The following is a 14,058-nucleotide window of genomic DNA, read 5'->3' on the forward strand; positions in this document are numbered from 1 at the left end:
GAAGGCTTGCATTGAACCAACATTAACTCTTACCAGAAAGTAAACTCTTTTCAGCGAGCTGATGTGGTTTCACCGCAAAATCAATCGCAGGCAATACTTCGTATTCTAACTTTGGAATTGGCTTTTTGGGGTTTCCCAACAGGTCTGCAAAAATAGAAGAGATTTTACAAACAGAACCTCTACCGTTCATCTGTCTTGGAAACATATTTGTTAATAATAAACCAGACTCATCCTGGTCCGTGGGCCCCCTCTATGCAGATATTTTAAGTTTATTGACCACTGAGGGATACAAAAGAAACAGCAACATGCTAAAAAGTTACGAAAATCAGTAATATGCGAAAAGCATTTACAGACACCAAAAAGAATACAAAGTCACTAGCTCTGAAGCCAGCACATAACCACCACCACCAACAGCCCCTCCCCAAACCAGGCCCCAAACCCGGAAAGGCACCTCAAATGAGCAGCACAGACGACCGGAAATGGGCACACCTGCCTTTAGGGCACGGCACTGTGTGTGAGAGAGAGAAAACACACCCCTTCCCTCCCAGGTGGAGGCACATTTCAACCCAAAACAGTTCCTGAAAACAAACCACCAGCTGCAAAGCCAACATACGGCCACCTTCCCCCCCCCCCCCCACCCTCCCTCCCCAACGGTAGGCCCACATCGGTGGAAAGGCACCCAAACGAGAAGCGCAGACCACCGGAAAGCACACCGACGCCCTGCCCTAACGGCAGCCCCACATCAGCGGAAAGGCATCGGAATGGGATCCCCTCTATGCAGCCCACGGCACCAGCTTTCAAAACCACGGTCAATGAGATGATTTTCAATGGAGCGACTCCTCCAATCACCGGTCATTTCTCACTGGCTTGTGTTTCTGATCATCATCATAATCTTAGCTGATCTGTCAAGGTGGGATGGTCTCCCTCTGTCATTGGCGGGTCGGGTACAGGTGGTTAAAATGAATGTGCTGCCGCGATTCCTGTTTATTTTTCAATGCCTGCCGATTTTCCTGCCAAAGGCATTTTTTAGAGAGATTGAAGGGATGATTACTTCGTTCATATGGGGAGGGAAGGAGGCCAGAGTTAGAAAGGTGCTACTACAGAGAGGAAGGCAGGCAAGGGGTTTGGGTCTTCCGAACCTGTTGTATTATTACTGGGCGGCGAATGTGGAGAAGGTACGGAGCTGGGTCAGAGGGGTTGACTCCCAGTGGGCCAGAATGGAGGAGAGTTTGGGTAGGGGGTCGGGATTGAAGGCGCTAGCCACAGCGCCGCTCCCGACGGCCCCGGGGAGATACTCAGGGAGTCTGGTAGTAATAGCTTTGTTGAGAATTTGGAGGTAGTTTCGACAGCACTTCGGGTTGGGGGGCAGGATCAAGGGAAATGCCGATTCGGAGGAACCATAGATTTGAGCCAGGGAAGTGGGATGGAAGTTGGGAGGAGAAAGAAATTAGGACACTAGAAAATGTATTTCTTGGGGGTCGTTTTGCGGGATTGAAAGAGCTGGGAGCGAAGTATGGGCTGGAGCAGGGGGAAACATTTAGATACATGCAGGTTCGATATTTTGCCAGAAAGGAGGTACAGAGCTTCCCAGGAGAGCCGGCTTCCACATTGCTGGAGGAGGTGCTGACGACAGGGGGACTGAAGAAGGGTGTTGTATCGGCGCCTTACGGGGCTATTTTGGAGGAGGAGAAGGCGCCGTTAGAAGGGATCAGGGCAACGTGGGACGAGGAGTTGAGAGATGATATGGAGGAGGAGTTCTGGTGTGTGGTGCTCCGGAGGGTGAAAGCCTCCACCTCGTGCGCGAGGTTGGGGCTGATACAGCTGAAGGTGGTATATCAAGCGCACCTTACAAGGGCGAGGATGAGCCGGCTCCTTGATGGGGTAGAAGATGTGTGTGAACGTTGCGAGGGAGGCCCCGAAAACCATGTTCATATGTTTTGGTCCTGTCCAAAACTGGAGGATTACCGGAAGGAGGTTTTTCGGGTAATCTCTAAAGTGGTGCACGTGAAACTGGACCCGGGCCCTCAGGAGACCATATTCGGGGTGTCGGACCAGCCGGGGTTGGAAACGGGCGCGGAGGCAGATGTTGTAGCCTTCGCCTCGTTGATCACCCAAAGGCGGATCCTGTTAGGGTGGAGATCAACCTCTCCACCCTGTGCCCTGGTGTAGCGGGAGGACCTGCTGGAATTCTTCATGCTTGAAAAGGTCAAATTTGAACTGAGGGGAAGGGTGGAGGGGTTCCACAATTCATGGGCGTTATTCATTATGCACTTTCGAGAATTGGATCACATCGGGGGGTTGGGGGCTGGGAGGGTTGCGGGGAGGGGGACTGTATATATTAATGGTGACTATGGGTGATTCCTGATTCCTTTTTGTAATTTGTTTATGTTAACATGCGGGCTAATGTTTGGAGTTTGGTGGGAGGATGGGATCGTTGTTATTGATATGGAGATTGACATTACATTCATTACTGATTATTGTTTATTGTTGGTTGTAAATTTGGGAGAAAATGTGAAAAAGGAGGAGAATAAAAAATATATTTTTTTTAAAATAATAATAATCTTTATTATTGTCACAAATAAGCTTACACTGCAATGAAGTGCCTATTTGGGTACGCAGAGGGAGAATTCAGAAAGTCCAAATTTCCTAACAGCTTGTCTTTCAGGACTTGTGGGAGGAAACCAGAGCACCCGGAGGAAACCCACGCAGACACAGGTAGAACGTGCAGACTCCACATGTGCACACCCAAGGTGGGCCTCTCAGCAGCAAATGAGGAAGTGAATCAGTCCTTGATTGGAGGAGAAGCAAACACTGCATTGGTGAGTGAGTGCCCAGATGGGCTGCCGGGCTGAGGGAAGCGAAGCAATGGTGAGGCTGGAGCTCGGGCAGCCAGGTACATCTGACCCGGAGCCTGGGGAGGATGAGGTTGAGTGTGTCTGTGTGTGTGGGAGCGAGTGTGTGGCTGGTAGTCAGTGAGCAAGGATGGTGACGAGAGGCTAAGTGAGTGAGTGAAGGGGTGAGTGCGAGAGATTGACTTACGCCCAGTCTCAGGTTTCACACTCACTCTTAGCACCACACATCAATGCATACGCACACAGCCACTCACATACACTGATCCTCTCACGCAGTGGCTATTTTTATTATTTACTCTTTTCTTTTACTTCAAATTTATTGGCATGATATTGCTGTACTTTTGCCCAGCAATTATTTATTCCCTTAAAACCTCAGCTTGTTTTGAGATTCAGTCTATTTTTGTGTCAAAGCTTATCTTTCTGAAATTCGCCCTCGAGTGATAGAAATATGCCCCAACCCCCAGCCCCCTCGCAGCTAAAAGGATTGGCAGACCTGTAATAAACCCTTTCATAATGTTGGAATCGTCAGGAAAACCGAGGTTGTTTTAGATGAGCTATATTGTATTGTTAAATATTAGAAATAACGTAGTTTTATGGGGGTTTATTTGGGCATTTCTGTCTAAGCGATGGTAAACCTATAGTTAGATTAATGTTAGACAAAGGTGTCTGCATTTGGGGGGGGGGGGGGCGTTTGGATTCAGTTCAAACTGTGCTTCTATTGTGTTATGGCATGAAAAGTAAACAAGCTGGGAGAAGTAAAAGTCATTGCTTGGCAACCAGGATCTTCTTTAGGGTAGGAAGGCTTTTTGAGTGTAGTTTTAGCTGAAATATAACAGTTGGTTTTAGGAAGCTGAGGAGGGAACATCTCTCAGCTTTGCTGGAAGAAAAGCCATACCATTGAGTAATGGTTAAGAAAACAAGTTCACACAACTTAGTGAACAACTAGTTAAGGAAACTAGAGAAGTGAACTGTCCAAGGAGTCTGAAGTTAAAGGAACAAGGAGGAAGTGTCTTTAGAACAGGATACTGTTCACGGAAGTTAGTCAGAATTGTGAAGAAAGAGCTCATGACATTGCCTGCAGACAAGCCACATATCTGAAACAACTGTAAGGTTTGTGTCCTTATTTCCAGTTTTTGAAGCAATAGTATTCTGTGTTGGGAACTGAGTACTCGCGTTTGGATGCATGTTGCAATTCAAGATAAAGAAAGCCTATAAGGAGAGGTGGAAAGCCTGGTGCTGGATTCCTTGTGAAAAAGTGGAGCAGAAACTTGGTTTAAAAAGGTAGTTGGAAAACCCGAAGTGGATTCTTAGTGCAATCAGCTGATGGACAGCATTGCTTGAAAGGTGTACTGAAAAGCGTGTATTTTGGGGAGTAGAATTTGGGAAATCCTCATGTGACAATCATCTGTGAGGGAGGGGGGGAGATTGTGAGAGAAATCCATGGAAGATCGATTGAGTGGCATTGGCCATTTGGTTTCAGAGTGGGGTTATATTTATGAAAACTGCACACATTTTTGAAGCTAAGGGTGGGGGGGGGATAAAGGAGTATTGTATCATAATCAAATTTTTTGGGCAGGATTCTCCAGTCTTCCAGCAGGGTGCATCCGGCGGGATTCTCTGTTCCCGTGGCTGTCAATGGATTTTCCCATTGAAGCCACCCCACACCACCGGGAAACCCATAGGTGGGGTGAACTGCTGGCGGAATCAGACAATCCCGGAGCCAGCAAACGGCCGGAGAATTCCAGCCTTTATATTGAATAAATGTTTTTTTTCCTTGTTGTTCTTGTTGGTGGCATCAGTGCAGAGAGAAACCGAGGTCAGTGACCCTTCGTCAGATCAGGTGTAGATTATAGAGCTGAAGCATTGACTCTTGTTGCTCTCTCCACAAATGCTGCCTGGCCTACTGAGTGCTTCCAGCATTTCCTGTGCAAATTTCAGATTTCCAGCATCTGTATTTTCCGCTCCATACGTTAGGCATTTGCAAGTGTGGTTCGTTTCAATTAAAAACGGGAAAATATTGCTCACTCAATGCAACATGTAATCTTTCTGTGAACAAAACCCACTTGTCTGGATAGAAATAATACATTATTGTGGGACAGATGAGAAGCAAAACCTGGTGCCATGTGTCACTGCTGGTTCTAGATATTCTCATTTGTCCACAGGACTGTTGTTTGCGGTGCTTGTGAGGTTCAGTTTTTTCAATGTTGCCGCCCGGATATTGCATAGAGCCAGGTTCAAAGAAACAGGGCTGGCCGCATAATATGAAAATCCAAATTGCGAGTGACAAAAGCCAGAGTTGAAAAGCGAACCACATTGAAACCTGCACTTTCAATGGGCTTTATAAACAGAGGCATAAGAGTTCAAAAGTCAGACATTTTGCCAAACCTACATGAAGCAGTCTGCCCGGCAACTGTGACAATGTTCCTGGGAAGAGGTGAGGGGAAAGAGTGAAGAGGCAGGGAGGGGAGGGAGGATAAAGGAGCCTGAAAATTGGCGAAGCACCAGAGGATCCCGACAATGCAGAAGGAGGCCAATCGGCCCATCGAGTCTGCATCTTTGGACACTAACCAGGCAATTTAGCATGGCCAATCCACCTAACGTGCACTTCTTTGGACTGTGGAGGAACACCAGAACACCCGGAGGAAACCCACGCAGATAGGGGGAAACATGCAAACTGCAGAAAAACAATCACCCAAAGCCGAAATAGGACCAGGGGCGTCATTCTCCGACCCCCCGCCGGGTCGGAGAATCGCCGTGAATCCCGCCCCCGCCGGTTGCCGAAGTCTCCGGCACCGGAGATTCGGCGGGGGCGGGAATCGCGCCGCGCCGGTTGGCGGGCCCCCCCGCTCGATTCTCCGGCCCGGATGGGCCGAAGTCCCGCCCAGAAATTGCCTGTCCTGCCGGCGTAAATTAAAGCACCTATTTACCGGCGGAACAAGGCGGCATGGGCGGGCTCCGGGGTCCTGGGGGGGCGCGGGGCGATCTGACCCCGGGGGGTGCCCCCACAGTGGCCTGGCCCGCGATCGGGGCCCACCGATCCGCGGGCGGGCCTGTGCCGTGGGGGCACTCTTTCCCTTCCGCCTCCGCCACGGTCTCCACCATGGCGGAGGCGGAAGAGACTCCCTCCACTGCGCATGCAAGGGAAACTGTCAGCGGCCGCTGACGCTCCCGCGCATGCGCCGCCCCGACATGTCATTTCTGCGCCAGCTGGCGGGGCAACAAAGGCCGTTTCCGCCAGCTGGCGGGGCGGAAATTCCCCCGGCGTCGGCCTAGCCCCTCAATGTTGGGGCTCGGCCCCCAAAGATGCGGAGCATTCCGCACCTTTGGGGCGGCTCGATGCCCGTCTGGCGCCGATTTGGGCGCCAGTCGGCGGACATCGCGCCGTTTCGGGAGAATTTCGCCCCAGGTCTCTGGCGCTGTGAGGCAGCAAGGCTCACCATTGTGCCACTGTGCCATCCAGGCCCTATGATTTGTGTTCCATACATAGATTACCTTACCCGTGTAGCAAACAAAGGGAAACAAGAAGCGGCAGGGGGCATCACTCCATTTGCCATTCTGGATGTAAACGCAGACTGGAGTCATCATCTTGTAGCGATAGGGGTTGCCTGACTTCCAGTTGGTATAGCCAACACGGTCACCGTTCACCCACTTCCAGCCCGTGCTTGACTGCTGGTCATTGTACAGACCGCACCATCCCAGCTTGATCTGGTCAAAGAGTTTGCTGGTTTGCGAATTCTCTTGCTTGGTCCGGATGCTCAGCAGATCGGTGTGGTGGACCTGGCAGTAATCGCGGGCATCTAACCAGGTCTTCTCCAGGATGACCTTGTGGTACTTTCTTGAGGATCTGCGACCTTGGAGAGGAAATTTACACAAACTGCGGTTTCTATTTGTCTTTGAATTCCTTTTTCTCCCGCATCCTCCACCCCCCCCACCAACCAACTACACATTCTACCAACCCCCCACATCCCGCAACATCCCACTACACCCACCCACCCAAAGGGAAACAATTGCAATTCATTAGGTTGCAAAAGAAAAAGGCAAGGACAATGCTCAACCATAAGAAATATGAATAGGGGAATAGGCCATTCATCCCAGGCCTCATGGTGGCTCAGTGGTTAACACTGCTATCTCACAACGCCAGGGACCCGGGTCTGATTTCGACCTCAGGTGACTGTGCTGTTTGAAGTTCGCACATTCTCCCAGTGCCTGCGTGGGTTTCCTTCGGGTGCCCCGGTTTCCTCCCACAGTCCAAGAGTGGGTTCAGGTGAGGTGCTCTTTCAGAGGGTGGGTGCAGACTCGATGGGCCGAATGGCCTCCTTCTGCACTGTAGGGATTCCATGATTCTAGCCCCTCGAGCATGTTCTGGCATTTAATAAGATCATGGCTGATCTAATAGGCCCTAAGTCCACTTTCCTGCCTTCCTTCTGTCACCCTTAATTCCCCCACTGATTAAAAAACCTATCGATCTCAGCCTTGAAAATATCGAAGGATATTTTCAAGCCTCCACAGCTTCCTAGAGTAAAAAATTCCAAAGGTTCACCACTCTTTGAGAGAAGAAATTCTTCCTCAAATTTGTCTGGAATGAGCACCCCGTTATTCTGCGTCTATGCCCTCTGGTCCTACGCTCCCCCATGAGTGGACACATCCTCCGAACATTTACCCTGTCTAACTCCTTAAGAATCTGATCTGTTTCAATCATATCACCTCTCATGGTGGTGCAGTGCTGGATCTAATTCTGGGCAATGAAGGCAGACAGGTGTTCAAGGTGGCACTGGGAGAGCATTTTGGTGATAGCGACCATAACACAGTACAACTTAAGTTTGTTATGGAAAAGGAAAAAGATGATCTACAAAAAACAGCTTTGGATTGAGGGAAGGCATGTTTTATTACAAAAAGGCAGGCTCTAGCCAAAGGAGACTGGGAGCAGCTTGTGGAAAACTTATTGCAGAGCAGTGGGGTTGGCGGGGGGAGGGGGGGGGGCGCGGGGGCAGGGGGCACGTTCAAAACAACATGGGGAGAATACAGGCCCAACATGTTCCCTTTTAGGGTGAAATGCAGGAGCAACAAGCCCAGAGAATCCTGGAATATTCAGGATAGGGTAAGAAAGAAAATAGGAGTTTTCAGCAGCTACAAAGGGAGCAAATCAACAGAGGCCTTAGTGGAGTATGGAAAGTGAAGGGGGCAACTTAAGAAAGTAATTAGGGGAGCAAAGAGGGGCATGAAAAAACAGTGGCTGGTAGGATCAGGGAGAATCCCAACATATTCCGCAAGTATATTAAGGGGAAGAGGATAACCATGTTAAGAGTATGGTCCCATTAGGGACCAATCTATGTGTGTGGAGTTGAAGAACATTGGGAGGGTGTTAAATGAATACTTCAATTGGGAGGAGGAGGATGTGGGCACATAATTCGGGAGAGGGATTGAACAGTTTGGCATAGGGTGTGAGGGGATTATGGAGGCTTTGGGGACTTAAAAGTGGACAAATCCCCCACCCGATCCTGAAATCCCACTCTCCCGCCCGATCCTAGATGAGCTGTATTCCAGGTTTCTGTGGGAGGCAAGGAAGGAAATTACAGGGGCTCAGACCCAATCTTTTTTCCTCTCTGGCCACGGGAGAGGTGCCAGAGGACTGGGGGACCGCCAATGTGGTTCCACTTTTCAAGAAGCATAGCAGAGATAAACCAGGGAGTTACAGACCACTGAGGCTCACATCAGTGGTAGGGACACTATTGGGAGAAAATTTTGAAGGAGAAAATTAATTTCCACTTGGGAGAGACAGTTTGATTGGGGTAGTCAGAATGCCTTTGTCAGAGGGAGGTCATGCCAAACAAATCTGATTGAGTTTTTGAGGAGGTGATCAGGTGTGTAGATGAGGGTAGTGCAGTTGATGCAGTGTATACAGATTTCAGCAGAACGTTTGGGAAGGTCCCATATGGGAGTCTGGTAAAGAAGGTAAAAGTACAAAGGATCCAGGGTAACTTGTCAAGTTGGATCCAAAACTGGCTCAGTGGTAGGAGACCGAGGTAGAAGGTTATTTGTGTAACTGTAAGCAAGTGTCCAATTACACTGGCGTCCAATGTCCACAGGGCTCAGTGCTTACTGGTCGTGGACTTAGAATTCCCACAGTGCAGAAAGAGGCCATTCGGCCCATGAAGTCTGAACCGACCCTCTGAAAGAGTGCCCTACCTATACCCACTCCACCGCCCTATCCCCGTAACCCCACTCCCCCGTCCTATCCCCGTAACCCCACTCCCCCGCCCTATCCCCGTAACCCCACTCCCCCGCCCTATCCCCGTAACCCCACTCCCCCGCCCTATCCCCGTAACCCCACTCCCCCGTCCTATCCCCGTAACCCCACGGCCCCGTCCTATCCCCGTAACCCCACTCCCCCGCCCTATCCCCATAACCCCACTCCCCCGTCCTATCCCCGTAACCCCACTCCCCCGTCCTATCCCCGTAACCCCACTCCCCCGCCCTATCCCCGTAACCCCACTCCCCCGCCCTATCCACGTAACCCCACTCCCCCGTCCTATCCCGTAACCCCACTCCCCCGCCCTATCCCCGTAACCCCACTCCCCCGTCCTATCCCCGTAACCCCACTCCCCCGCCCTATCCCCGTAACCCCACTCGCCCGCCCTATCCCCGTAACCCCACTCCCCCGCCTATCCCCGTAACCCCACTCCCCCGTCCTATCCCCGTAACCTCACTCCCCCGCCCTATCCCCGTAACCCCACTCCCCCGCCCTATCCCCGTAACCCCACTCCCCCGCCCTATCCCCGTAACCCCACTCCCCCGTCCTATCCCCGTAAACCCCACTCCCCCGCCCTATCCCCGTAACCCCACTCCCCCACCCTATCCCCGTAAACCCCACTCCCCCGCCCTATCCCCGTAAACCCCACTCCCCCACCCAATCCCCGTAACCCCACTCCCCCGGTCTATCCCCGTAACCCCACTCCCCTGCCCTATCCCCGTAACCCCACTCCCCCGCCCTATCCCCGTAACCCCACTCCCCCGGCCTATCCCCGTAACCCCACTCCACCGCCCTATCCCCGTAGCCCCACTCCCCCATCCTATCCCCGTAACCCCACTCCCCCGCCCTATCCCCGTAACCCCACTCCCCCGCCCTATCCCCGTAACCCCACTCCCCCGTCCTATCCCCGTAAACCCCACTCCCCCACCCAATCCCCATAATGCCCACTCCCCCGCCCTATCCCCGTAAACCCCACTCCCCCACCCAATCCCCGTAACCCCACTCCCCCGGCCTATCCCCGTAACCCCACTCACCTGCCCTATCCCCGTAACCCCACTCCCCCGCCCTATCCCCGTAATCCCACTCCCCCGGCCTATCCCCGTAACCCCCCTCCCCTGCCCTATCCCCATAACCCCACTCCCCCACCCTATCCCCATAACCCCACTCCCCCGTCCTATCCCCATAACGCCACTCCCCCGTCCTATCCCCATAACCCCACTCCCCCGTCCTATCCCCGTAACCCCACTCCCCACCCTATCCCCGTAACCCCACTCCCCGCCCTATCCCCGTAAACCCCACTCCCCACCCTATCCCCGTAAGCCCACACCCCCGCCTTATCCCCGTAACCCCCACTCCCCCGTCCTATCCCCGTAACCCCACTCCCCCGCCTTATCCCCGTAACCCCACTCCCCCACCCTATCCCCGTAAGCCCACACCCCCGTCCTATCCCCGTAACCCCACTCCCCCGCCTTATCCCCGTAACCCCCACTCCCCCGTCCTATCCCCGTAACCCCACTCCCCCACCCTATCCCCGTAACCCCACTCCCCCGCCCTATCCCCGTAACCCCACTCCCCCGTCCTATCCCCGTAACCCCACTCCCCCACCCTATCCCCGTAACCCCACTCCCCCGCCCTATCCCCGTAAACCCCACTCCCCACCCTATCCCCGTAAACCCCACTCCCCACCCTATCCCCGTAAACCCCACTCCCCCGTCCTATTCCTGTAACCCCACTCTCCGCCCTATCCCCGTAAACCCCACTCCCCACCCTATCCCCGTAAACCCCACTCCCCCGTCCTATCCCCGTAACCCCACTCCCCCACCCTATCCCCGTAAACCCCACTCCCCCGTCCTATCCCCGTAACCCCCACTCCCCCACCCTATCCCCGTAAACCCCACTCCCCCGTCCTATCCCCATAACCCCACTCCCCCGTCCTATCCCCGTAAACCCCACTCCCCCGTCCTATCCCCGTAACCCCACTCCCCCGTCCTATCCCCGTAACCCCACTCCCCACCCTATCCCCGTAACCCCCACTCCCCCGTCCTATCCCCGTAACCCCACTCCCCCGTCCTATCCCCGTATCCCCACTCCCCACCCTATCCCCGTAACCCCCACTCCCCCGTCCTATCCCCGTAACCCCACTCCCCGCCCTATCCCCGTAATCCCCACTCCCCCGTCCTATCCCCATAACCCCACTCCCCGCCCTATCCCCGTAATCCCCACTCCCCCGTCCTATCCCCATAACCCCACTCCCCCGCCCTATCCCCGTAATCCCCACTCCCCCGTCCTATCCCCGTAACCCCACTCCCCCGCCCTATCCCCGTAACCCCACTCCCCCGCCCTATCCCTGTAACCCCACTCCCCGTCCTATCCCCGTAACCCCACTCCCCCGCCCTATCCCCGTAACCCCACTCCCCCGCCCTATCCCCGTAACCCCACTCCCCCGCCCTATCCCCGTAACCCCACTCCCCCGCCCTATCCCCGTAACCCCACTCCCCCGTCCTGTTCCCGTAACCCCACTCCCCCGCCCTATCCCCGTAACCCCACTCGCCCGCCCTATCCCCGTAACCCCACTCCCCCGCCCTATCCCCGTAACCCCACTCCCCCGCCCTATCCCCGTAACCCCACTCCCCCGTCCTATCCCCGTAACCCCACTCCCCACCCTATCCCCGTAACCCCACTCCCCCGCCCTATCCCCGTAACCCCACTCCCCCGCCCTATCCCCGTAAACCCCACTCCCCCGTCCTATCCCCGTAACCCCACACCCCGTAACCCCATTCCCCACCCTATCCCCGTAAACCCCACTCCCCACCCTATCCCCGTAACCCCACTCCCCCGCCCTATCCTCGTAACCCCACTCCCCCGTCCTATCCCCGTAATTCCCACTCCCCCGCCTTATCCCCGTAAACCCCACTCCCCACCCTATCCCCGTAACCCCACTCCCCCGCCCTATCCCCGTAACCCCACTCCCCCGTCCTATCCCCGTAACCCCACTCCCCCACCCTATCCCCGTAACCCCACTCCCCCACCCTATGCCCGTAAAGCCCACTCCCCCGTCCTATCCCCGTAACCCCACACCCCGTAACCCCACTCCCCCGTCCTATCCCCGTAACCCCACACCCCGTAACCCCACTCCCCCGCCCTATCCCCGTAACCCCACTCCCCCGCCCTATCCCCGTAACCCCACTCCCCCGCCCTATCCCCGTAAACCCCACTCCCCCGTCCTATCCCCGTAAACCCCACTCCCCCGCCCTATCCCCGTAAACCCCACTCCCCCGTTCTATCCCAGTAACCCCACTCCCCCGTCCTATCCCCGTAACCCCATTCCTATGCCCGTAACCCCACTCCCCCGCCCTATCCCCGTAACCCCACTCCCCCGTCCTATCCCCGTAACCCCATTCCTATGCCCGTAACCCCACTCCCCCGCCCTATCCCCGTAAACCCCACTCCCCCGTTCTATCCCAGTAACCCCACTCCCCCGTCCTATCCCCGTAACCCCATTCCTATGCCCGTAACCCCACTCCCCCGCCCTATCCCCGTAAACCCCACTCCCCCGTTCTATCCCAGTAACCCCACTCCCCCGTCCTATGCCCGTAACCCCACTCCCCCGCCCTATCCCCGTAACCCCACTCCGCCGCCCTATCCCCGTAAACCCCACTCCCCCGCCCTATCCCCGTAACCCCACTCCCCCGTCCTATCCCCGTAACCACACTACCCGTCCTATCCCCGTAACCCCACTCCCCCGTCCTATCCCCGTAACCCCACTCCCCGTCCTATCCCCGTAACCCCACTCCCCCACCCTATCCCCGTAACCCCACTCCCCCGCCCTATCCCCGTAAACCAAACTCCCCCGTTCTATCCCAGTAACCCCACTCCCCCGCCCTATCCCCGTAACCCCACTCCCCCGTCCTATCCCCGTAACCCCACTCCCCGTCCTATCCCCGTAACCCCACTCCCCCGCCCTATCCCCGTAACCCCACTCCCCCGTCCTATCCCCGTAACGCCACTCCCCCGCCCTATCCCCGTAACCCCACTCCCCCGCCCTATCCCCGTAACCCCACTCCCCGTCCTATCCCCGTAACCCCACTCCCCCGCCCTATCCCCGTAACCCCACTCCCCGTCCTATCCCCGTAACCCCACTCCCCCGTCCTATCCCCGTAACCCCACTCCCCGTCCTATCCCCGTAACCCCACTCCCCCGTCCTATCCCCGTAACCCCACTCCCCCGCCCTATCCCCGTAACCCCACTCCCCCGCCCTATCCCCGTAACCCCCACTCCCCCGTCCTATCTCTTCAACCCCACTCCCCCGTCCTATCTCTTCAACCCCACTCCCCCGCCCTATCTCTTCAACCCCACTCCCCCACCCTATCCCCGTAAACCCCCACTCCGCCGTCCTATCCCCGTAAACCTCACTCCCCCGTCCTATCCCCGTAAACCCCACTCCCCCGCCCTATCCCCGTAAACCCCACTCCCCGTCCTATCCCCGTAACCCCACTCCCCCGCCCTATCCCCGTAACCCCACTCCCCGTCCTATCCCCGTAACCCCACTCCCCCGCCCTATCCCCGTAACCCCACTCCCCCGTCCTATCCCCGTAACCCCACTCCCCCGCCCTATCCCCGTAACCCCACTCCCCGTCCTATCCCCGTAACCCCACTCCCCCGCCCTATCCCCGTAACCCCACTCCCCCGTCCTATCCCCGTAACCCCACTCCCCCGCTCTATCCCCGTAAACCTCACTTCCCCGCTCTATCCCCGTAACCCCACTCCCCGTCCTATCCCTGTAACCCCACTCCCCCGTCCTATCCCCGTAACCCCACTCCCCGCCCTATCCCCGTAACCCCACTCCCCACCCTATCCCCGTAACCCCATTACCCCACCCTATCCCCATAATCCCACTCGCCCACCCTATCCCCGTAACCCCACTCCCCCGTCCTATCCCCGTAACCCCACTCCCCC

At 55.6% G+C, this 14,058-nt stretch overlaps 1 protein-coding gene across 8 annotated transcripts in view; it reads right to left on the reverse strand.

Annotated features, from left to right (window-relative positions):
- LOC140390285 (macrophage mannose receptor 1-like) overlaps positions 1-14,058 on the reverse strand; it is a 181,856-nt gene that overhangs the window by 99,370 nt on the left and 68,428 nt on the right. For 7 of the 8 annotated variants that reach the window (XM_072475309.1, XM_072475315.1, XM_072475307.1 and 4 more), the window contains 2 exons: positions 6,350-6,703; positions 34-144 (listed from right to left, as the gene is read on the reverse strand). In XM_072475309.1, the coding sequence (XP_072331410.1) occupies positions 34-144; positions 6,350-6,703 (465 nt within the window). The remainder of the gene's footprint in view (positions 1-33; positions 145-6,349; positions 6,704-14,058) is intronic. The other variant, XM_072475310.1, reaches the window with a different exon arrangement.

This window comes from Scyliorhinus torazame, chromosome 14 (assembly GCF_047496885.1).
Source record: "Scyliorhinus torazame isolate Kashiwa2021f chromosome 14, sScyTor2.1, whole genome shotgun sequence".
Classification (NCBI taxonomy): domain Eukaryota; kingdom Metazoa; phylum Chordata; class Chondrichthyes; order Carcharhiniformes; family Scyliorhinidae; genus Scyliorhinus; species Scyliorhinus torazame.